Source organism: Colobus angolensis, unplaced genomic scaffold, assembly GCF_000951035.1.
Source record: "Colobus angolensis palliatus isolate OR3802 unplaced genomic scaffold, Cang.pa_1.0 Scaffold59, whole genome shotgun sequence".
Taxonomy (NCBI): domain Eukaryota; kingdom Metazoa; phylum Chordata; class Mammalia; order Primates; family Cercopithecidae; genus Colobus; species Colobus angolensis.
In genome coordinates this window covers 5327574-5353603 of record NW_012119487.1, presented here as the reverse complement: position 1 = coordinate 5353603, position 26030 = coordinate 5327574, and the positions used below count along the sequence as shown (strand labels likewise).

General features: G+C 39.7%; 1 protein-coding gene across 3 annotated transcripts in view; it reads right to left on the bottom strand.

Moving 5' to 3' along the window:
• Nucleotides 1–26030, bottom strand: part of RABGAP1L (RAB GTPase activating protein 1-like) — an 812347-nt gene that overhangs the window by 182824 nt on the left and 603493 nt on the right. For 2 of the 3 annotated variants that reach the window (XM_011962353.1, XM_011962352.1), the window contains exon 19: nucleotides 12682–12810. In XM_011962353.1, coding sequence (XP_011817743.1) covers nucleotides 12682–12810 — 129 coding nt within the window. Of the gene's footprint in view, nucleotides 1–12681; nucleotides 12811–24667; nucleotides 25392–26030 lie in introns of those variants that run through there. The other variant, XM_011962354.1, reaches the window with a different exon arrangement.

Here is a 26030-nt window from a genome sequence, read left to right as displayed (position 1 = left end):
TAATTATTTTGTATTTTTTTTGAGACAGAGTTTCACTCTTTTGCCCAGGCTGGAGCAAAGTGTAGCGACCTCGGCACACTGCAACCCCTGCCTTCTGGGTTCAAGAATTTCTCCTGCCTCAGCCTCCCTAATAGCTGGGATTACAGGCACGTGCCACCACACCCAGCTAATTTTTGTATTTTTAGTACAGACAGGGTTTCACCATGTTGGCCAGGCTGGGCTTGAACTCCTGACCTCAGGTGATCCACCCACCTCGGCTTCCCAAAGTGCTACGATTACAGGCGTGAGCCACTGTGTCTGGCCTAAATTTTGTATTTTTAGTAGACACAGCGTTTCACCATGTTGGTAAGGTTGGTTTCAAATCCCGACCTCAAGTGATCGGCAAAGTATCCCAAAGTATTGGGAGGTCAAGGCAAGTATTACAGGCATGAGACACTGTGCCCAGCCAATTCATAATTTATTTTTACGGATACATAATAATTGTACATATTTATGGGGTATATGTGATATTTTGCTCTATGAATGCAATGTATAATGATTACATCAGAGTACTTAGGATATTGATCACCTCAAACATGTATCAATTCTTTTTGTTGGGAACCTTCTGAATCTTCTATTTTGAAGTACACAATAAATTATTGTTAACTGTAGTCACCCTGATGTGCTATTGAATACTATAACTTATTCCTTCCATCAAAGTATATGTTTGTGTGCCCATTAACCAATCTGTCTTCATTTATTTTTATTGCTGCCTAAAAGAATGAAATTAAATTATTTCCAGTGAGAAGCAACAAGGGTACAGAGGAATGTTTTATTTTCTTCTGTAAATCAGATCCCCAAACACAAACTATGAAGCACACTTTAAATATAATCTTAATATGAATTCAAGTGATATTAAATAAATAATTCAAAGAAATGTGGAATCATGGTAAATGGTTGTGGGAAAATTATTGATTACTGCTGTTCCCAATCCCAATTCTGATAAACATAAATCACAACTACTGGATAAAAGGTATTTGGCAAAACACTTCAGAAAGGTAAACAAAATATGGAAACTCCTATTTAAGAGCATAATCATTAGGTTTTGATCCATTAGAAGACTGCTGGGAGTGAATTAGGTACAGGGAAAAAAGAATACTTAAACTTTTTGAAGAAAAAGAAATGACTAGGTGAGATAGCAATTCTGATGTTCTTTTTGTTGTTAATCATGCATGGAATGCACATAGTTCCAATTTTGGAAGGTCTATAAAGGCATAATGCTCTATTAATATAGTTTACTATTTCTTTTTCTAAGAAAAGAGTTGACCAAATATAAATCAATGTTTATATCCATTAGTTTACCCATCAAGTTAATTTTAAAATGTATGCATGGCTTTCTTTTTAATGAACTGCCAGAAAATGATTGGCAGAAGTAGGTATAGGGTAGAAATAAAATGGCAGAAGCAAATAAACAAGACAGATGTGTTCTAGCTCAGGGGCCCCTACTACCAGGCAGCAGACCAGTACTGATGATTAGGAACCAGGCCGCACAGAAAGAGGCGCCAGGTGGGAGAGCAAGCATTACCGCCTGAGCTCTGCCTCCTGTCTGATCAACTCCTATGAGAATAGGAGCATGAACCCTATTGTGAACTGCACATGCAAGGGATCTAGGCTGCTCTCTTTAGGAGAATCTAATGCCTTCCCCTTCCACTATGGAAAAACTGTCTTCCATGAAAATGATCCCTGGTACCAAAAAGGTTGGAGACCACTGTTCTAGCTGATTAGGAAGGGCCACAAAAGCTGAGTTTTTTAAATGTGAAAGGTGCCTGATGCCTAAGCATCTGGAACTCTGACCTGTTTCCTCTGCCTGTTATCAACTGTTTTCAGAACATGTCCAACATTAACATGTTCCCTGCTCACTGGGAATAAAATAAAACAATACCCCAATCTAAGGTGCACTGAGGACTATGAGTGTTAATAGAAGTCTCAAAGGCAAACAGTGGCAAATGCTTTGATATAGAAACTACTTAAATACCAATTTGTGTTTTTTGAGATACAGTCTCGTTCTGTTGCCCAGGCTGGAGTGTAGCAGTGTAATCTCCACTCACCACAACTTCCGCCTCCTGGGTTCAAGCGATTCTCCTCCTCAGCCTCTTGAGTAGCTGGGACTGCAGGCGTGCACCACCATGCCCAGCTAATTTTTGTATTTTTAGTAGAGACAGGGTTTCACTATGTTGGCCAGGCTGGTCTCTAACTCCTGACCTCGTGATCCACTCGCCTTGGACTCCCGAAGTGCTGGGATTATAGGCGTGAGCCACTGCACCCGGCTTCATTATCAATTTGTTAATTATCACATCTCTGTATCCTATAACATGATAACATTTCTCCAGCAGAAGATTACGACACTTTAAACCAAACAACTCAAATGTGTTTGTCAATATATAGAGGTTTTTATAGAAAAGGAACACAAGATGTGTTTTAATCAAAAATGAACCCTTTCAATGGTGTACATAAAAGCACACATTTTAGATCCAGGAAGTTGACAAAAACTTCTGTAGGACCTCAATGCTAATTCAAAGAAAGCCTCTATTTCAGAGAGTACATTCTTGTTCACATACAGCAACAACAGCCAGCAATAAATAGCAAACGGCATGAAGAAATTAGAGGTAAATTGCTTTTAATGCAATTGTTCTTTACAGTTTTGCTCTACTATGAAAGTTATTTTCAAAAACATTCAAATCCAGTTACGAATATGGAGGTCTTAGAAGAAAAAATATTAAATTCTAGATAAAGGAATCTACCACTGTCTCATTAAAAACATGATTTGTGAGGGGTACGATCACATTGTATTTGCAACTTTGGGAGAGTAGAAAATAGTCCAGCACAATATATAGGTAATTGGGCTGGAGCAGAACTTAGGATTTTCTGAGGCAAGTAGGTGATAAGTAACATCTTATCATTGCTAGCCACTTCTCTAGCATGGGGTAGGAAGACAATTTTGGTGTGTGAGAAGACGCCAGGTCAGGATTCTGTTTTTAACCATGAGTGCCCTTCCTCATTCCCTCATTCCCTCATTCCCCCCACCTGCATTGCCTCTACCATCTTTGTCTATTCCTCCTAAAATGCATTTCCAACCCTTAAATCATGTGATCAGAGTAAAATGGTAGTGATGGTGGCAGAATTATTAGGACAAAGAGAAGCAAATCATAGGAGGTGGCTATGGATGCCAAAATAGTAATTGGCATGTTTTTGCTGCCACTAATTAATCTGAGCTGATCACTGGAAATTATGAGCACAGGGCATTTTTTTTTTTTTTTTTTTGAGATGGAGTCTCACTCTATGGCCCAGGCTGGAATGCAGTGGTGCAATGTCAGTTCACTGCAACCTCCGCCTTCCAGGCTCCAGCAATTCCCATGCCTCAGCCTCCTGAGTAGCTAGGATTATAGGCACGTGCCACCATGCCTGGCAAATTTTTTGCATTTTAGTAGATACGGGGTTTCACCACGTTGGCCAGGCTGGTCTTGAACTCCTGAGCTCAGGTGATCTGCCCGCCTCGGCCTCCCAAAGTGCTAAGATTACAGGCGCGAGTCACCATTCAAGGCCCAGGGCAGTATTACTGTCTAATATCAGAAAACTCTCTTTAAAATACAAGACTTTTTGAGAAAAAGATGCTTTTTATCTTGGGTAACCACCAATAAGTGAATTAATCTCCTCTTCCACCATTTTTCCTGAGTCCAATAATTCTTTGCTCCCTTCTCCCAGGCCCTTTTCTTGCAGTCTTTCAGTCCCATCTATCTTCACTCTCTTTTCTATTAGACTCCATTTCCCATCATGTCAACCACTCTCCTGACACTAGCCTCATCTCCTCAACCCTGTGGTGTACCAGTGTCAGCAACTACCAGCTCAAAAGTGACTCTTAAGATTCAGAAACTGAGTGGGGCAGTTAAGTCATTGGTAGCTTGAAATTTGGCCATGGTGGGAGTATTTATACCATGGAAATGGGCAAACGCTACAAATCAGGCATACTTCTTTCTCTACTCCCTCTAACTCCCCAACCCAAGATACAGTTTACTAGCACAGCACTGCCCTGGCCCCATGTCCTTCCTTTGCCTCATGTTGGCAAACCTCAACTGTGGTTAAAATAATTGTCTGTCTTCTTCATACATACATTTGGACTACTGAATGTTTCTAGAGAAAATTTACAAAACACTGCAGATTTTTGCCACTATGAACTCATAGTCTACAACAATATAGACTAGCTGTTCTTTTGAGTTTTTCCAGTCTAAAAGCTCTTCCATATTTCCCAAAGCTGTCACTTTACTGCATTCCCTTCATTCTAGATCCTGTTTAACAGAAATAATAGAAAACTTCAAATGAAATATCCTCAATTTCTTCCTCACCAAACTACACATTCACCATTTTTCCCATCTTTCCCTTGCCTATTCCCTCCAGCTCGTAATGAAAGAAAGGTCCATTCTTTTGAGGTTAATCCCTTATCTCTTCAGAGTCCTTTTTCTGTTAACATATTTCCCTTTCTTTATTTAATCTTTAACTTTGCTCTTTCTGTGGGCTTTTCCTTCTTATTGGTAGATAAAGTGGTTTGGTCCCTGGATATCAACCGTCATCATTCTCTGAACTACAGTCACATTGGCCTTCTCCTAGTTTCTACAACTTACTATATTCTCTCCCTTTTCACAGGATTTGCATATGCTGCTTTTCCATCTGGAATACCTTATAATCTCAGTTTAAGAATGCATTCCCTAGATCATTGAGTCAAAGTCAGGTTCCTTTGCTCTTTGCTCTCATATATCTTTATATATCTCTTCTGAACATTTATCTCACTCTGTAAGTATACCTTTATTAAGGTGATTAAATTAACACTGTGAATTCCATGAGCTCTGAGAGCATATGTGCCCTTGCTCAATCTCATATTCCTGGGGTCTATCTGGTACAATGCCTGGCATATAGTAGGTGCTCAAAGAAGAAATTAAGATTCATTGGACATTTTTTAGCATTAAAGACTCATCTTTCCCATCCTCCAAAAATCCATCTTGGTCTCAATATCGTCTTATCTCTCTCTCCTGTACTTACTCATCTCTCTCTCTCTCTCTCTCTCTCTCTCTCTCTCTCTCTCTCTCTCTCTCTCTCATACTTACTCTCAGGCTTGCTGGCTATGTCTCTCTCTTTTATTTTTAGAGACAGGCAGGGTCTTGCTTTGTCACCTGGGCTGGAGTGCAATGACACAGTCATAGCTCACCACTGCCTCCAACTCCTGGGCTCAAGCCATCCTTCCACCTCAGCCACTCGAGTTGCTAGGACTCCAGGCATGTGCCACCATGCCCAGATAATTTTTTGGGGTATTTTTGAGACAGGGTCTCACTCTGTCACCCAGGCTGGAGTGCAGTGGCATGATCTTAGCTCATTGCAACCCACGCCTCCCAAGCTCAAAAAATCCTCCCATCTCAGCCTCCTAAGTAGCTGAAACTACAGAGACATGTCACCATGCCTGGCTAATTTTTCTTTCTTTTTTTCTGGTAGAGATGGGGTTTCTCCATGTTGCCCAGGCCGGTCTTAAACTCCTGGGCTCAAGTGATCCACCTGTCTCAGCCTCCCAAAGTGCTGGGATTACAAGTGTGAGCCACCGCGCCCAGCCTTTTAAAATATTTTGTAGAGATAGGGTCTCACTTTGTTGCCCAGGCTGCTCTCAAACTCCTGACTTCAAGTGATCCTCCTACCTTGGCCTACCAAAGTGTTGGGATTACAGGTGTGAGCCACTACGCCCAGTCTGATTACTGGTTATCTCTTCCATTTTCCATCCTCTCCCCATACTAACCTTCTTAGAAAAACAGTCTCATCTTCATTTCTCCATTTACTAACCTACTATTTATTCCTTGAATCATTGGCTTTTATTTGTCATAACTTCACTGAAACTACTTCCATTAAGACCACTGAGGATCTCTTTTCATTAAATATTGCACAATAGCCACTTTCCACTTCTCAGTACCTTATACATGACCTCTAGGTACCACTGGCACTTGTTCAACTCCTTCCTTCTTGAAAACAAACACCTTTTCCCTTAGTGTTTACATTCGTACTCTTCTGGGTTTCTTCCTGCCTTCTTAGTCTCACCAGCTTCTATTCCCTTGTCTGTATTTTACATGTGAATGCATCTATCCTCCAACCTTCTCTCTGCTCATTGTATATACTCCTCTATGAGAATTCACCCACTCCCATGGTTTCAATGCTGATGACTCCCAAATGTCTACTTTTAGCTCAGATCTCACTTCAGTATCCACCTGCCTATTGGATATTTATATCTACTTGGATATGAGTTGTGGATATGTACCACAAACTTAACATATTCAAAATTTAACTCATTATCTTTAGTGTTTATAATTTGTTCTCTTGTTTGTTTCCTTTCTCAGTGTGATTTCCACCAAGTTGCTTAAGTAAGAATCCTAAGTGCTATCACTGGCTCTCTTTATCTGCCCTGATGCTCACATCTAATCACTAAAATCTGTTAATTTTATGTCTTGAATGTCTCTGGAATTCATCCATAATTTCTTCAGCCCATTGCAAAAACTCTGGTCTCTTCTTACCTAGATGACTGCAACAGCTCCTGAAATGGTCTGTCACCTCTACCGAATCTTAACCCTTTCAATCCATTCCCACACAGCAACCAGAATGACCTTCCTGACAATAACCTGATAATTTATGTCTCCTATTTTAAATCCTTCAGTGCTTGTCACTCCCCTCAGGATAAAATCCAAATTGTTTACCATGGTTTAGAAGGCTCTGCACAAGCTGGCTGGCTCCTACCTACCTCTCTAGTTTTTTCTCTATCTACTCCCCTAACTCCCTCTCCCTCCTTGCATTCTACTCTCCAGTCATGACCTACATTCAGGTCTTGGGCAACTCCATATTTTTTTACCTATGGGTTTCTGCATATTCTCTGCATGAAACATCCTTCTCCCTACCTTGGTACACTCCTTAACTCCTAATAATCTTTCAGGTTTCATTTTAACTATTACTTCCTCTGAAAAGTCCTCTTGGCATAGTTCCTGGGACACAACAGGCACTCAATAAATAACTTTTCTTTCCTAATTTTCTTCCTTTAGGTTAACGTCAGATTTTGCATGTTAATTTTGCTCAAATTATTTTACTAATAAAATACAAGTGAAATAAGTTAACACATTTTAAAATGCTCTATTATAAAGCTCTACCAACAGAAAATTTGGGATGATTGTGCTTATGAACTTTGCTACTACTGAAGTCCATTGTAAATATGGTACTTGGAACATTATTCTAAATAAAAATCAACTTTAAAAAAAAAAAAAAAACTAACTGAGTGCAGTGGCTCACGCCTGTAATCCCAGCACTTTGGGAGGCCAAGGTGGGTGGATCACGAGGTCAGGAGATCGAGACTATTCTGGCCAACATGGTGAAACCCCGTCTCTACTAAAACACAAAAAGTTAGCCAGGCATGATGGCATGCACCTGTAGTCCCAGCTACTCGGGAGACTGGGCAGGGGAATAGCTTGAACTGGGGAGGTGGAGGTTGCAGTGAGCAGAGATCGTGCCATTGCACTCCAGCCTGGTGACAGAGCAAGACTCCATCTCAAGAAAAAAAAAAAAAAAGACTTGTTTCTTAACTTTTGGAGAATAATTCTCAGGAAAAGTTTGCATGGCCATAGAGCTAAGCTACATATGCACCTATCTGAGCTGTAAGGAGGCATAAAATACTGAATCATAAACAACCATCAAATACCTGACAGTTTCTGACCAACAGGAATGGTAATTTCATCAATTCAACCTGATACAATATAAATGGTATTGAATAAAAATATGTAGAAAACAGGTAATCAGATCAAGACTTATGAAGATTATGTGTACATGCACTTAATAAAGCTATGTATTATGAGGCCTGGTGCGGTGGTTCACGCCTGTAATCCCAACACTTTGGGTGGCCAAGGAGGGTGGATCACCAGAGGTCGGGAGCATGAGACCAGCCTGATCAACATGGAAAAACCCCATCTCTACTAAAAATACAACATTATCCGGGCATGGTGGTGCATGCCTGTAATCCCAGCTACTCAGGAGGCTGAAGCAGGAGAATCACTTGAACCCAGGAGGCAGAGGTTGCAGTGAGCCAAGATGGCACCATTGCACTCCAGCCTGGGCAACAAGAGCAAAACTCCGTCCCAAAAAAAAAAAAAAAAAGGCTATATATTATGTTACCAAGAGAAACAAAATGCTTTACAAAGAAATTCAAATTTCTGGTAATTCAGAGTCTCTGAAGCCAAAACCCAAATTTAAGAAGCTCTGCAATGACAGAATTTTCAACTATAAGGCAAAAATCAAATTATGATATTTAATACAAACTGACTCCCTGGGAAAGTACAGGACATTCATATTAGGCACTTTAAGTATCTTTTATTTAGGTCTTGCTTTCAATATTGAAAGTAACCAAATGACTATTCAAAGTAAAGCCTGATGGGTCAATATGTTTTCTGATTTTAGCCTAGTTGAAACCATAGGAACAGAAGGGTATTAGAATAACCTGGAATCACATTAGTTAAATTACCAATTTAGAAGCTATTGAAAATGTTCCTGATATTTAATGTCATACAAGTTTTAGAAAAATAAAATTATTTATCCAATCTAATGTGCTTTATTAACAAATCTTGTTGGTACACTCACAGAAATAAACCACATACAGAGCTAACAAGTTATTTTTTGCTTGCAACTGCTGCACTATTTTAAAGCCAGTTTCAGTTTCACTGAAATCACTGGTTACAGTTCCTTAAAATTAAAGGAAAGTGATTATTTTGGGGGGTAATTCAATGGGAACATGTCCATTCAAAAAAGATACAACTATATACAACACCAACTTTGAAAATAATTTTAAAATTTTAAAAACTTTATTACTTTTGGCAGAAATTCTATCTTTAATCTTAAACAGGCTATGGATACAGAGTTTCTGGCCTATTCCATGCCTGCAGTCACCTTTGTCCATGAATGCTTTGTCTAACACATAAGTCTCAGTCTATAAGTCCATCATCTCCTAAAAGTTCCAACTGCCAGCACAAGCTGCTGTAATGATGGCATGATGACTCACATCCTTATCAACACATGCACTTCCATCATTTATTGTAACACCTCGTCGTCTACAGCCTCTCATGGGTTGTGGTAGATCAGAGTGGGGAACGGAGAGGTGGTAGGAACAGTGGGATAGGTCTTGGTGTTTTTTCAAAACGACAAGCTATTGTAAAATCGATTTAGTGGATTGTGGTCAGCCTTTTGGTTTAGGGATTTTCTTGGGATCTGGGGAGAAGTTTAAAATAGAATAGAATACAATACAATAGGCTGGGCAATGGTGGCTCACACCTGTAATCCCAGCACTTTGGGAGGCTGAGGTGATGGATTACTTGGGGTCAGGAGTTCGAGACCAGCCTGGCCGACATGGTGAAACCCTATCTCTACTAAAAATACAAATATAGCCGGGTGTGGTGGCATATGCCTGTAGTCCCAGCTACTTGGGAGGCTGAGGCAGGAGAATTGCTTGAACCTGGGAGGTTGCAGTGAGCAGAGATTGCGCCACTGCACTCCAGCCTGGGCAACAGAATGAGACTCTATCTCAAAAAAAAAAAAAAGGAAATACAATACAATAGAACAAAAAACATCAGAGTGCCTCAGTGTAAGGGTAAGTATCTCTTCAGTTATGTTTGTATATAAGTATGTACATATAGTCACAGTCTTGACATAAAAGCAACCAAAATATAGGTCTTGGTTTAAAGACAATTTTAGACCTTTGGATTGGAGACCTACATTCTAGTCCCAGCACAATCCCAGCCCAATACTGGACTACTTGTATCTTCCTTCTTTCAGTTTCACCTCATATCTGCCTCACAATCATTCACTCTACAATTGTATGTTATAAATGAAATGGGTGTCCTGTAGATACCATCTTAAATACTCAAGAAAAAGGCATTCTCCTTAGATAATGCAAAGAAAACCCTACAAAAAACTATTAAAACTTTACAAATTATTAAATTATTAAACATTTTAAATTATTGAAACCATATTAAAAGCTTTAAAAATATTCATATTTACCTATTCATGTCCAAAAAATTTATTCTGGTTGTACCCAGCACTTCCCTTCCAGGAAGAGTCCATTTGGATTATATTTTGAACTTGTTTTCTAACATTTTATGCTTCTCCATCTCTCAGATCCCATGTTTCTGGACTGATAATAACTAGCCACCTCCAGGAACTTCATAAATTATATTGGAGAAAAAATTTTTCCCTATACATTTCATGTTTTTCAATTGTTTTCCTGTTTTTTTTTTTTTTTTTGTCCTCAGTGACTTGCCAATGCTCTGAGATTTCCCTTAAAAACCTTTAACTTTTCACCTCACCTGTACCTCTTATTTCTCCACTCTTATATTCTTAGAAATAAATATTTTATTTTAAAGGATGCCTACAGCATTGACCCAATTTACAGTACTTCTCTCTGGCATCTCTGAAACAATCAGTTGGCTGAAGCCTACCTTTCAAATTCACCACCCACAAAATTCAGTCAAAGGCATCATGCCCACTAGAATATACTTTCTTTTTTTAAATTTTTTTTTGAGACAGAGTCTCGCTCTGTCACCCAGGCTGGAGTGCAGTGGCCGGATCTCAGCTCACTGCAAACTCCGCCTCCCGGGTTTACGCCAATCTCCTGCCTCAGCCTCCTGAGTAGCTGGGACTACAGGCGCCCGCCACCTCGCCCGGCTAGTTTTTTGTATTTTTTTAGTAGAGACGGGGTTTCACCATGTTATCCAGGATAGTCTCGATCTCCTGACCTCGTGATCCGCCCGTCTCAGCCTCCCAAAGTGCTGGGATTACAGGCTTGAGCCACCGCGCCCAGCCTAGAATATACTTTAAAAGTTACAAATCGACGTGGCTTAGACTTTGGCCAAATAAAACAACCAGTCATGAAGGCTTTAAAGAGTTTTCATTTCAGAATGAAAACTTCAGAAATCCATCTTTCTTACGATAGCTTTGGAAAATGATCTCTTTGAATATAAAGCTCACTTGAAAGACAAAATAATTTTTTTCTGCCCAGTTACTTACTTTCAGTGTTGAACTGTACTTTTTAACATTTATAATTTGCTTTAAATTCAAAATAATTGTGTTACAAAAAAAAATGTTACAGTGGCTCTGGTGCCTAAAAGAAGTCTGGTCAAAGTACCTTTTACGTAATATGCTTAATACGCTGATGGTGACTCTTATCTCCTAGTTGCATAGTTCAAAATTTGTGCAATCATTTTAACTTTTCTTTTCTTCTCACACTCACATTTAATATATCATGAAATCTTATTGGTTCTCTTTCAAAACTACCCAGGTTCCAACCATCTCCATCTCCACTCCATCTCCATCTCTATCTCCACTGTTAACATCCTGGTTCAGTCTATCATCTCTCAAGAGGATTACTCCAAAATCTCCTGTCTGATGTCCCTACTTCTCTTACCTTCCTATGGTTGTTTTTAACAAAATAGCCATTGTGATCCTTTAAAAACCTCAGACAGATCATATCACTGCTCCACTAAAAACCCTGCAAGAGCTCCCTGCTTCACTCAAAGTAAAACCTAAATGCTTACAATGGCCTACATTTTCTGGCTCTTTGTGAGCATTCCTACTACTCCCATTTCATTGACTTCACTCCAGCTGCACTGACCGTGCTGTTCCTCAAGCCCATCCAGGCATGAGACAGTCTCTGGGCCTTTCAACTGGCTGTTGCCTCTGCCTAGAAAGCTTTTCCCCGGGACATCTCCATGACTAATCTCTCATCTCCTTCGTTGACTCAGTGAGGTCCACACTGACTATCTAATAACAATCATAACCTTTGCTCCCCCACCGATCCAATCTCCCTTTATCTTCCCCTACTCTTTTTTTTTTTCATAGCTGTTTATCACCTTCTAACATGTTAAATAAATAATATATTTATTATGCTGCTTATTTTCTGTTTCCTTCTGCAAGAATGTAAAGTCCCTAAGACCAGGATCTCTGTTTGTTTAGGAAAACAATTTATATTTATGTTATGGTTGGGTAAAAAGATACCCTGGCACATTGTAGAGGTATAAGAATTAACATCAGTAAATTGGTTCCAAATATTTTAAGAATGCTCTCTCACCCATGGAAAGAGTTTTCAATTTCAAATTGATTTATAAAATGTGTTTAGTTTTATCGGACATGTGACAATGCATCCAGAGATATTTGGCAGGTGTGGGATGGGAATAGGCAGATCAAGACTCAAACTTTCCAAGTCCCTTAGAGAAATGAAAGCATTGCCTAAGAAATCTTTTCTTGCTTTGTCCTAAATAATCTTAAAACAGATGGCAAAAGCTAAATACTAAGTCTGCTTCCATGGAAACTACTATCACAGCAGCCCACTCTAGAGCCCCACCTATGAGATAAATGTTTGTCTTCCTATTGTTACAATCTGAGCCTGCCAACTTTCACTCTAAGTCCTACTAGAAAGTCCAGCTACTATACACATATTAGCCTGGCAAACACATCTGGGAGAAACCAGTTCATACACAATCTAACCTTAAACATAATCAAACCTTGCAACATATAAAAATTTTTTTACATAATTTGCTGTATTATTCTGCACTCATATTTTACCTTTATTATATAAAAACTCAGGTGTCTTACTTTAATATTGCAAGCCTGCTCCATCAGTCTTCTTGCATTTTCCTCTGCCCTGTATCTCTTTGGAAGCTGAACTCTAAAGAACTTTAAAGCACCTTCAAAATCAGCCTGCAGAAGGTCTTCCTTTGAAGTCTGCAAAATAATAATCAAGAATCATCATTACATTTCATCCTGCTTTGAGGACAAATATATTTCACAAAGAATCTATATTTTCCTGAAAATACTTTTATAGCTAAGATCTAAGTTAATTCAAACATTTTAAGAAGATATTTCTAACATTTCAATATTTAGATGATACTGCTATAAGCTGAAATAAATCACCATAAATCATAGAAGCAATCTAAGAGTTAATTAACAAACTAACATACTGAATTTATATTACCTGAAAATTAGAATGATGGTTCCTGGCAAAGCTTACCAAGTTATAGTTCTGAGAAAAGAATAAATCTAAAGAAGGAAAAGAAACTGAACTCAAGGACTAATCTGTGACTTCAGCTCAATGAACATTTTAAGGATATTATTAAAAAGCTGGCTGAAGACATAGAAAGTGTAATCAAAATACATCAGAATTACAGAATAAACACCTAATGGGAAGATGGTTTTTCGACTAATGACAGCAGCAGTTCAAGTGAAAAGAATAGGAAACTGACCCCATACCTAGAAGAAGGCTACGAAAAAGTAAATGAAACAAAACACCTAACTACTGAACTCTTATGAAAACTATTGGCCGGGCGCGGTGGCTCAAGCCTGTAATCCCAGCACTTTGGGAGGCCGAGACGGGCGGATCACGAGGTCAGGAGATCGAGACCATCCTGGCTAACACGGTGAAACTCCGTCTCTACTAAAAATACAAAAACTAGCTGGGCGAGGTGGCGGGCGCCTGTAGTCTCAGCTACTCGGGAGGCTGAGGCAGGAGAATGGCGTAAACCCGGGAGGCGGAGCTTGCAGTGAGCTGAGATCCGGCCACTGCACTCCAGTCTGGGCGACAGAGCAAGACTCCGCCTCAAAAAAAAAAAAAAAAAAAAAAGAAAACTATTGTTTACCAAATTTGCTTCTTCAAAAAATAAAAAACCACTTGGAAATAAATATATCTGTGTGCAGAAAAAAGACTAAAAAGAAAACAAAATGTTTATCTGTATAGTGGAATCATGGGTTACCATTTATCTTTACTTTTTTTGAGACAGGGTCTCCTTCTGTCGCCCAGGTGGGAATGCATAGTGCAATCATGGCTCCCTGCAACCTCAACCTCCCAGGCTCAAGTGATCCTCCTGCCTCAGCCTCCTGAGTAGATGGAACTACAGGCACACACCACCACACCCAGCTACTTGAAATTTTTTTTTTTTTTAATAGAGATGGGGGTCTCACTCTGTTTCCCAAGCTGATAACTCCTGGCCTCAGGGTATCTTCCCACCTCAGCCTCCCAAAGTGCTGGGATTACAGGCGTGGGTCACTGCACCCTGCAGGTTATTTTTTTCATTATATTTTGTTATACTTTCTGTATAACGCTTTTATAATAAGAAAAACAATAAATATTTTAATAAACAGCTACAAACAACTTTCACAAACACTGTGACACATATAGATTTAGGAAGATGAGTATACAGAAGTAAGCCAAAAACAAATTAGATGTTTTACAGTCAGTAATTAATAGTCAAAAACTTCAACAATTAAAAAAAGCACCCAGAAATCACATACCTATATGCTATGTCAAAATATTACTTTATTTAAATTTAAATGTAAAGCTGATTAAAGACTGCACTGAAAAAGTAGGCAGAAGGCTAGAGAAATTCCTGCTCGTAACAGGGTCTCAGTTTTCGTAATCACCAACCTGGTCCAAGTCATTATTATGACTAGCAAGACATGTAGTCCAATCTTAGCAACATCTTGTAATCCACATTTTGGCTCAAATATAAGATCTGAGTGAGACCTTCTCTGAGCACTTAAATTCTTCCTCCCAGCCCATTCCCCACTAATTCACTTTCCAGTTTTACATCTGTTCCCTTTCTTCCCCTCTTTGTCTGTCTTTTTCACTGCTATATCCACAGCAACAAGAACAATGACCAGAACAGGAGGCACTCAATTAAAATCTGTAACAGAATAAATGAATGAAATCTACTTTCATCTCTCTTTTGCTACAGTTTGCTTCCCTTTTCCCCTGGCCTTTAAACTGAAATGTGAAAGAAAAGAACATATTCATACTAGACAGTTTCACAAAGGTCCACAAATTAGTAATTAAACAATGGAGCTAGGCTAACAGTAGTAATGAAAAAACAAAAAACTCCAGTATATCTCAGATTTCTCTTTCCTCATAAATATACAGATGCGATAGCAACAAGTGGTGGAAAATGCTTAGCATGCTCTCAACTCACCTTAACTTAGTTGGAAAAGGCAGTTACTGGAAACAACTTCAGTCTGAAAGAGAGCCTTTCTAACTAAAACACCAACTGCTGAATTATGGGGGAAAGCATCCAGCTACCAATTCTACCAGACATACCACACATCCCTAGCCTTCCTTTTTCATATGTAATACCAGTGCTGTTGATTAGTTCTCTGGTAATGGTTTGGACAACTTCAGACAAACTGCTTCCAGGGTTTGTAGAGAAACAGGATTAACCCTTTCTTCACTACTGAAAGTCCTCTGAAGGCACCTCTTCTATTTTTAGTAGACAGTAGCACAGTTATCTAATTTTTTAATATTGCCAAGGCCTAATTTCAAATCCAGCCTTTTAGCACACACAAAAGCAGATAGAATGGGATCAAAAATGAGGAATCCTATGTTCTCACACACTGGACCTCTGGTCAAGCAGGGATGGCCATGTAGGCAGAGATGCTGCTTGGGAGAGGCTAATAGTCTCAGGGAGGGTACAGCAATGGGGTTTCCACCAGGGTGGGGCTGAAGCCCAACTCAGCTTAAGTCTCTGGACACAAGAAGCCAGAGTTCCCTGTGGCTGTCCTTTCCTAGACATTGTTGGTGTTGATATTCCTGCATATCACATAGATCGCCCAGCTCAGTTAAGCTCAAGAAGAGAGATCTGGCAACCATGAGACAGGGAGGCTCAAGTATACAAAGGTGTGAAAACTTCATCTTATTCAATTTGCTAACCTCGGCCGCTGGAGTACTTGACACATTAAAGGTACTCAAGGCTGGCCGGGCGCGGTGGCTCAAGCCTGTAATCCCAGCACTTTGGGAGGCTGAGACGGGTGGATCACGAGGTCAGGAGATCGAGACCATCCTGGCTAACACGGTGAAACCCCGTCTCTACTAAAAATACAAAAAAACAGCCGGGCGAGGTGGCGGGCGCCTGTAGTCCCAGCTACTCAGGAGGCTGAGGCAGGAGAATGGCGTAAACCCGGGAGGCGGAGCTTGCAGTGAGCTGAGATCCGGCCACTGCACTCCAGCCAGGGTGACAGAGCAAGACTCCCTCGCAAAAAAAAAAAAAAAAAGTACTCAAAGTTGCAAAGAATGTAATAAATTCATTTTAATTTCAATTTTGGCAAACTTGTAGTGCTATGTAAGTTTTCCTATTTTAAAAATGGGAATATCTTTAATCACAACTATTTGAGAATGAGGCTGTGCTTGGTGGCTCACACTCATAATCCCAGCACTTTGGGAGGCTGAGGCAGATGGATCACTTGAGGTCAGGGGTTTGAGACCAGCCTGACCAACACGGTGAAACTCCATCTCTACTAAAAATATAAAACAAAATTAGCCAGGCGTGGTGGCTCATGCCTGTAATCCCAGCTACCTGGGAGGCTGAGGCAGGAGAATCACTTGAACCCAGGAGGTGGAGGTTGCAGAGAGCCGAGATTGCGCCACTGCATTCCAGCCTGGGCAACAAGAGTGAAACTCTGTCTCAAACACACACACACACACACACACACACACACACACACACACACGCACAAATACACACACACACAAGTACTTGAGAATGAAATAATTTAAGGCATAAGAATGCATCTTTTGAGCTCCAAAAGAAATATAAGGAGTGATAGTATCTGTGTTGCTCAAATATGCTCAAAAATAGATATCTTAGTGACTAAAAGCAGTACCTTGCTCTCACTGATTTTTTGTTTGTTTGTTTGTTTATTTTTTTGTTTTTTGAGACAGGGCCTCGATTTGTTGCCCAGGCTGGAGTGCAATGGTGCAATAGAGCTCACTGCAGCCTCAAACTCCTGAGCTCAAGAGACCTCCCGCCTTAGGCTCCTGAGTAGCTAGGACTACATGCGTGGGCCACCATGCCAGCTATGTATTAATATTTTTTTTTGGCTGGGCGCAGTGGCTCACACCTGTAATCCCAGCACTTTGGGAGGCTGAGATGGGCAGATCACGATGTCAGGAGATCAAGACCATCCTGGCTAACACAGTGAAACTCCATCTCTACTAAAAATACAAAAAAAAAAAATTAGTCAAGTATGGTGGTGGGCGCCTGTAGTCCCAGCTACTCGGGAGGCTGAGACAGGAGAATGGCGTGAACCCAGGAGGTGGAGCGTGCAGTGAGCTGAGATCACACCATGGCACTCCAGCCTGGGTGATAGAGTGAGACTCCATCTCAAAAAAAAAAAAAAAAAGAATTTTTTTTTGGTTGTTGTTTTGTTTTGTTTTTGGTAGAGATGGGGGTCTCGCTATGTTGCACAGGCTGATCTCAAACTCCTGGCCTTAAGCAGTCCTCCCACCCAGGCCTCCCAAAGTGTTGGGATTACAGATGTGAACCACTGTGCCTGGCCTCACTGATATTTTTAATTCCATAAAGTGGGCAGTCTAAATTGCAAGAACTTATGTTCTTCTTATGGGCTGCAATACAGCTAATTTCATTGTGAATGAAAACAAAAATGCCAGTAAGCAAAAAACACATAAAACAAAAACCTTGCTTGCCAGTATTCTAGAAGACAACCTGTAGTTAGTCCTACTTTGATTCTAATGGGTTTTTTCCTCCAATTTTCTATCTTTGAGAGACTTCCATAATCATTAAGTATCACCTCAAATGTCTTTGTAATGCCATAAGCAGATTATAAGCTTACAGAGATAACTCTCCATTTGCTGACAACTGTATCTAAAAGGTTTTTCCCTCTACAATCCAGGGATAGACACTTCTTGTTCTGAAAAGATTTGGATGTTTCACTAAGAACTTATCAAAAGTCGTTTGGCTTTTTTTTTTAAAGAATACTTTTTCAATCATAAATTGTACATATGCATGTGTATTGTCCACATGGTGGGGTCATGTACTTTTTCTTGATTACATATTCATGGCCCAAAATAAAAATTTTTTAAAAAGCCTAACATAAGGTCTGACTACAGAGATAAACATAATTAATATTTTATTACATTATTTATAGTCCTTTCCCCCATCATTACATACATATCTTACACATATTTAACAAAATTTGAATCATCCTGTACATATTATTTTGTTAAATATATGTGCTTTACAGACCGGGCACAGTGGCTCACGCCTGTAATCCCAGCATTTTGGGAGGCCAAGGCGGGTGGATCACTTTGAGGTCAGGAGTTCGAGACCAGCCTGGTCAACATGGTGAAGCCCTGTATCTACGAAAAATACAAAAATTAGCTGGGCGTGATGGTATGCGCCTGTAATCCCAGCTACTCTGGAGGCTGAGGCAGGAGGATTGCTTGAACCCAGGACATGGAGGCTGCAGTGAGCTGATACTGCACCACTGCACTCCAGCCTAGGTGACAGAGTAAGACCCTGTCTCAAAATAAATAAATAAGTAAGCTTTATGAATGTCAAGCATTAATGTAATGTTGTTAGTCTAAAATATAAGTAGCAGTGCTGTTTATGAAAATAAAACATGGCTTCAACCAGGGTTCCAGAACCAGTTCTCACCATCCTAGTACTACTATCTCACCATCCTAGTACTAATTATTGTTATTATTGTTATTACTCTTTTAGAGACAGGGTCTTGCTCTGTCATCCAGTCTGGAGTGCAGTAGCACAATCAGAGCTCACTAGAGCCTCAAACTCCTGGGCTTAAGCAATCCTCCTGCCTCAGCCTTCCTAGTAGCTTGGACTGCAGGCATGAGCCACCACACCTGGCAAATTTGTTTTTTTGTTTGTCTGTTTTACAGATGGGGTCTTGCTATGTTGCCCAGACTGGTTTTTAACTCCTGGCCTCAAGCCATTCTCCTGCCTCAGCCTTCCTAGTAGCTATGATTACAGGAGTGAGTTACCATGCCTGCACACATACTAATTATTAATGAGCTGGCTATGCAGATAATTAGTGCTTATAATTGAGTTTATAATTGTAGGAATACTAAGCCCTCACCCTGACAATGAAGAGGTTTAACGCATGATCTTGTGATCACAAGATCTATGTTTTAAAAATGTACCCCTAAAGGGCAAACTAACACTTCGAAAGCCAAACCAAGTACTTAAAATAGGTTGTGCTGGCTTCTGGTTTACAATTATACATCTGTGCTCACTGTACAAAATCCTTTCAGGCTAGAAAAACTGATTTAAACTGGAAAGGCTGTTCTAACTGAAATTCTTAGAGCTTTTCTATATTGCTTTCAGAACAATGGCGAGGGAAGAGTAAAATAATGAAAATGCAACTCCTTTCCCAACATTAGTTAAGTAATGTTAGCCAGAAGATAATATGAATAGGATTTAGACAATTTGAATAAGCAAAGGCATGTTTTCTTCGCTTGGAAAAAAAGAAAATAACTCTACCAGCTTTTACGTAAGAACTAACAGGCCAGGCGCGGTGGCTTACACCTATAATCCCAGCACTTTTGGAATCCAAGGAGAGTGAATCACTTGAGGTCAGGTGTTCAAAACCAGCCTGACCAACGTGGCAAAAACCCCATCTCTACTGATAATATAAAAATTAGCTGGGTGTGGTGGCACACGCCTGTAGTCCCAGCTACTTGGAAGGCTGAGGCAGGAGAAGTGCATGAACCCAGGAGGTGGAGGCTGCAGTAAGCCGATATCATACCACTGCACTTCAGCCTGGGCAACAGAGTGAGACTTTGGCTCCTAAAATAAAATAAAATAAGAACTAATAAAGGATAACTTTTTGAAATTAGTGGCTCTACTAAACAACCACCTTTTTGCTCCCTGAGCTTTCTGACAAATCCTTTTAAATAATATGAACCATGTTTACCAATTACATTTCAAAGGTGACATTACTTCTGTCTTCATTTGAATTGAACTATATAAAAAGATAAAAGTAAAGTCATTTAAACAAGTCCTACTTCTTTTTCCTTTCAAGTAGGTAGGAAGAAATATCCAGAGGGAAAGGTAAGTAGAATGTTAATGTAAGTATCCTTTGCACTTACCCCAGTAATATGAATTAAGCAAATTGCCTGGCACACAATAGATATCGACATAAATTTGTACCATGAATTTATTAAGGCTCCACTTAAAGCATATCCAGTATTCAAAAGTCAAGATGTATAAAATGGAAATTATGGAGTATATTTAGGACTTATTTTTATATAAAAATTGATTTTTAGATTTTTTGGGGGGTATCAGAAGTATACATGGCAACTTCTGCATTTGGGTTTGTAACTTCTGTTATAAGTTGTAATCTCTCTTTCAAGAGCAATCCTTGCAGTTGTTAACAACAGAGGTAAAAAGGGAAGACATAATTCTCCTCTGCTCTTTCATCCTTCCTTAAAATTAATGTTTTAAGAAAGTCCACAAAGTTAAAAACAAACAAGATTGCGATGCAATTTATCAGCATAAGAAATCTGATCAAAACAAAACCTTAAAATGGCTACTGAAAGGGACAGCTAGATCATTTGCGTATGTATAATCAACCCTCCTTCGATTCACTGTGGAAAATGAGTAGCTGTATTCAAACTCTAGCTAACACTAATTTTAATGTATAATGGTCTGATAACTTCTTATGGCATATAAGTAGCAAAAATTAAAAATCCAGAGGGAGGCCAGGCATGGTGGCTCACACCTATAATCCCAACACTTTGGAAGGCCAAGCAGGAGAGACCGCTTGGGCTCAGGAGTTTTAGAGCAGCCTTGGCAAGAATTTCCCAGGTGAAGAACAGCCTTTCAAATTTTGTAGAGATGAGATGAAACCTCATCTCTACAAAAAATACAAAAATTAGCCAGGCATGGTGGTGGGCGCCTGTAGTCCCAGCTACTCAGGAGGCTGAGGTGGGAGGATTGTCTGAGACTGGGAAGTGGGGCTTGCAGTGAGCCAAAAATCACACCACTGCACTCCAGCCTGGGTGACTGAGACTCTATCTCAAAAAAAAAAAAAGGGGAGATTTTGAACATGAGCAAAGTCAAAGTTTCTCCTCCTTCTCCAAATATCACACACTTACAGAGTATGGACTCTGGCCACATGCCACTGCTGATATCATTTTCAATGTGTTTTTCCCACTGAAAAATTCAGTGCAAGAGTATCACATTTTAAGGTGATATTTATTTATTTATTTATTTTGAGACAGAATCTCATTCTGTCACCCAGATTGGAGCTGTGCAATCTCGGCTTACTGCAACTTCGGCCTTCTGGGTTCAAGTGATTCTCTTGCCTCAGCCTCCCAGAGTAGCTGTGATTACAGACGCCCACCCCCACACCTGACTAATTTTTGTATTTTTATGAGATGGGGTTTTGTCATGTTGGCCAGGCTGGTCTTGAACTCCTGACCTCAGGTGATCTGCCCGTCTCAGCGTCCCAAAAAGTGCTGGGATTACCGGAGTGAGGCATTGCTCCTGGCCTGATTTTTTTTTGAAACAGGTAGGGTGGGTGGAAATAGTTCCAGAGTATTAGCTCCAGATGCTTCTATTCCAAACTTCTCTCTATTCTTGAATAAATCTTTCTTTAAGGGCCTCTAATAAGCAGCAGATTCTAGGTTTGATTCTTTTAGGGGACTATTTGAAAAAAAAAATTCTAACTGTGATTCTATTTCTTATCTTCACTATCTTTACCCTAAATGGCTTGTTTTTCCTTTAGCTATGGTATCTAACAGAATTTTTATTCAGGTAAAAATTTTTGGAGCTCTGAGAATCATTTGAAAGTACAGGCTTTAGAAAAGGGAAATACCACTTAGCTGATGTCTAGGATATTTGCATCTCCTGTTTCAGTATTTTAATTTCACACCAAAAAAAACATGTTTGGTGAATCTACACATAGAATTTAGGCCTCGTGGTAATATCTAAAATGAGATGCTTGTACCTGATTAATTAAAGGAAAATTGTCCTTTACTGGGTGTACCTTTGAAGGCTAACAAGCAAAAATTCCAAATGTGCATCCTCTATTATATCAGTAACCTTCTTACAACTGAAGGTTATAGAAGCCTAGAGTTCTAGTAGTTTGATGATCCCTCTGTGAATCAGGGAACAATAAGTAATAAGGCTCAGAGCCCAAATCCACAACACTGTCTTGGAAAATCTTCATTTATTTGATTTTTTAAAAAATGACTTGTTTTATAATGAAAAAAAAAATACTAGGGTCTTAAAAGTAAAATAAAATACTTGTATGTGCTTAATCCACAAGCATTCATGTTTAAAACATGACTAAAAAGGTAAAGAGACGTTTTAACTTTAGTACTTTCTCTTGACTAGAAATGAAAAGATTGCAAAACCGCATGTAGCAGGATTCCTCTTAGGACTGCCCTGTGCAGATTAGCCATTGATCCCACATCATTAGCCAGTTCAATAACACAAGGCTGAACAACTTCCCCCAGTACACATGTTAAACTTTGAGCAGTAACTTACTGAACAAACAGATCCTAACTCACAGCCATATTGCTAATTAAAGAACTTGTAATTTCCCAAAATGTAGAGTACCCTGGTATTACCAATAATTTTTCAAGTGCAACTGTGTAAAACAAAGCCAGAAGTTTTCAAGTAGCCCCAAAGATAAATCAGCATATGCTTTTCTTTTTCTTTTTCTGTTTGCGATGGAGTTTAGCTCTTGTTGCCCAGGCTGGAGCGCAATAGTGCGATCTTGGCCCACCACAACCTCTGCCTCCCAGATTCAAGCAATTCTTCTGTCTCAGCCTCCCAAGTAGCTGGGACTACAGGCGTGCACCACCACGCTCAGTTAATTTCGTATTTTTAGTAGAGACGGGGTTTCTCCATGTGGTCAGGCTGGTCTCAAACTCCCAACCTCAGGTGATCTGCCTGCCTTGGCCTCCCAAAGTGCTGGGAATACAGGCATGAGCCACTGAGTCTGGCCTAGCATATGCTTTTCACACATAATGCAAGTGGCATTATTACTTAGGCTCTAACTGATAGAGCCTAAGTAATGTCTCAAGACCACCTGAGAGATGCACTACTTCAGATGCCTAATTTGGCAACCAAACAGAGTTGGTACAATTGCAACACACAGATATACATCACCTCCGAAGATCTCAAGCTTTGAGAGCCCAACTCCCTGTGGATTTTATTGCTAATTAATTTTTTCAAACTAGAGGCAGTTTAAATTCATCCCTAATGCAGAGTTGAATACCCAAATTATTCTTAATTACCAATTTATGTTTTCCTTCAAAACACTGAAAATGTAAATGCCAAAGATAGTTGGTACCAAATTACTGGAAAGTTAGCACTGAAAGCCTTTGAGTCACAAAGTTGAGTGGTCTTTAGGATACAGAAATATATTAGACCAATCCTGATTCCTCAGAGATGTAGATAATTTGTTGAAATATAGTTTAGCATTTCACAATATCAAAACTCCTGAAATAAAATGCTTATTTCACTTACAAAAAGAAATAATAATTTTAAAAACCCCTTTCTAATAGAATCATGAATCCTTAGTTTTCTCCTTTATTAAGAAAAAGATGGGGTTCAGGGAAATAATGACCTCACCTGGACATTAAAACACATGTCTTCAGCTCTTTTTATTTCTTATTTAAATGACAAAGGAATTATATTTCTCAAAAATACCCCCCCTATAATTGTATGCCAGTCATTGCATCAAACTTTGCTTTGCAATGACAAATGGACTTTCCTTAGGATGGGAAATTTTTTATTTACATGACTACCTAACATGTCTGTTATGATTGTACAGAAGAAATTATATTTGCATGTAAATACATACATAAAGACTGAACTAGTAATTGTAAAGATAAGTATAAATAGAGATGAACTATAGTGAAGGGAGATATGTGAGAGAAAAGAGTTAAATTCAGTCATGTAAATACTGTACTGAAAAGACTTTAATATGAGAGAACCATAATGAGGAAATAATCTAAAATGGTATTAAACTCCATTCTATAAAACAGACAAGGCTAAATTATTTTTATTCCATTACCACATAATGGTATAGGACTACTGTAAACCAATTACCTTATGGAATAGTTGCTAGGTATAGTTCTCAAGCCTGCAACAGCGATTGTGGGTATTTAATTTTAACCCTTGGTAGGAAATGAGGAAAGGTGATTTTTCTCTTATTCAGGAAACCAAATAACAAGCAAGTCAGACTTTCCAGATTCACAGCACAGAAGCCAGCAGCTTTAAGCTGTTTCACAGATAAACAGTTCAATCATTCTAGGAGAGAAACCTACAATTTCCTACCAAAGTATTTTTAGGTGGTAAAATTCTCTATCAGAAAACAAAACAAAACAACAATCAAATTGGCAATCAAATGGGGAGGTTAGAAAGCAAACCACAAGCAGTCTAGATAAGTTGCTATGTCTGTTGTAAAATTTAACCCTTTGGAGATAATAAATAACAGAATGCCTACATCAAGCACTTGGGTATTCTGCTTTATTGCTGAGCCTAGCCAGGCAGAAAACCATTTTTTTGCTGCCACAGAGATAATGCCACTAATGTGACCCTGGGCTCTGAGAAAAGAGCCATGATCTCCTCTAACCAATTAAGGGATGGTGTGGACCAGGCTCCAAATGAGCTGCACAGCAGTGGTCACTCAGTACTTCCTTCTCGGCAGAATGGGGAGAAGGAGAAGAAAACCAGAGACCACAAGCCTCTTTCAGAGATACAAGGAATTTTCACAGAGGAAAGCAGATTCCCTACAAATGAAGTTCAATGAAAAACAATCTCACCGCCAGAAGCCGAGGCACAAACAGACGATGCCCCATCCCCAGAAGTTCCAGCACTCGACACGCATACTCATTCACCAGCTTGCTCCTCTCGTCGTGCATGTCCTGGGACTTTTTGACAGGAGGTGTGAGCTTAGCAGCTGGGGCTGGGCAGGGCACCCCTTCTTCCATGAGCACTAAGTAGGTATCCAGAATGAGAAAGATGGATCTCTTATCCACAATTTTAAGAACTGCGGTGGGAGGGGAGCCAGGTTTAGGTCTCCCTGGGAGGACGTACAAGCCAGTCTGTGGTGGGAATTGTCAGCTAATGTCTCCACAAGAAAAACATTTTGGCTAAATTATCCACTGCGAGAACCCCAAAGTAGACTGGAAAATGAAAATGAAATCAAGTACTGATCTAAATAAAAAACGGCAAAAGCAATCGAATGCAAGAAAATGGCCAAGAGTGATGCAGGAGAGTTCAGATACATGTGTAAAAACGGACAAGCTGCTTAGAAGGGTCTAGCATGTGAGAATGTGTGAGTGTGTGTATGTGTGTGTGAGAAAGGGTGTGTGTGTGTCTATGTGTGAGAAGACAGCAGCAGCAGTAGCCAGGAAGCCAGGGCAGTTGTGAAGCTGCAAGGAGAAAAGGATGAGCTCATTGCAATCCTCCATTCGTGACAAGCAGCGCTGTTGTTGCTGCTGCTGCTGCTACTGCTGCTGCTGCTGCTGCCTCTCGCTGTGAATCAGTAATGAAGGGGTAGGAAAGGAAGGGGAGGGAAGAGGAGGAGGAGGTAGGTGAATGAGCATGCAGAGTGTGTCTCAGGGGAGAATGCTGTAATAAGAAGCCAATGGCGAGCCATTGGACAGATGCGCTTCCCCCTCTCAGTCTACCTTCAATCAGTGTTAGTCTGACAGCTTATGCTGTTGAATCCTAAGCCACAGAGAGATGAACTAGCTTTTTCTAACATGGGATGCCCACAGAAAAAAACCAGACAGCCAGTCATCTGAACGGCTGACCTTTATTCACTCTTGCTTTCTAACAACAAGAACAGATCTTGTATTTAAAGTGGGATGTTTCAATCCTTATTAGATGACTGAAACTGCTACAGAAGAGAGGTATTGGGGTGAACTGATAGCGTATGGACAGAAGAGCCAAAGACCAAGCATCCAAGAAATGACACACCCTCAAGTTGAAGTGTTTATGCAATAATAATGACTTTTTGCAATGCAAATACAAGAAGCATCTCAGGATTCTGGGAAGGCTGACCATAATTAAAAGGAAGATTTTTGTAAACAAGCAATACGATAAATAATAAAAACCTACCACATATTAAGAGTATACATTTAAAGAACTATTAAAATTGAAATTCTTTTTTTTTTTTTT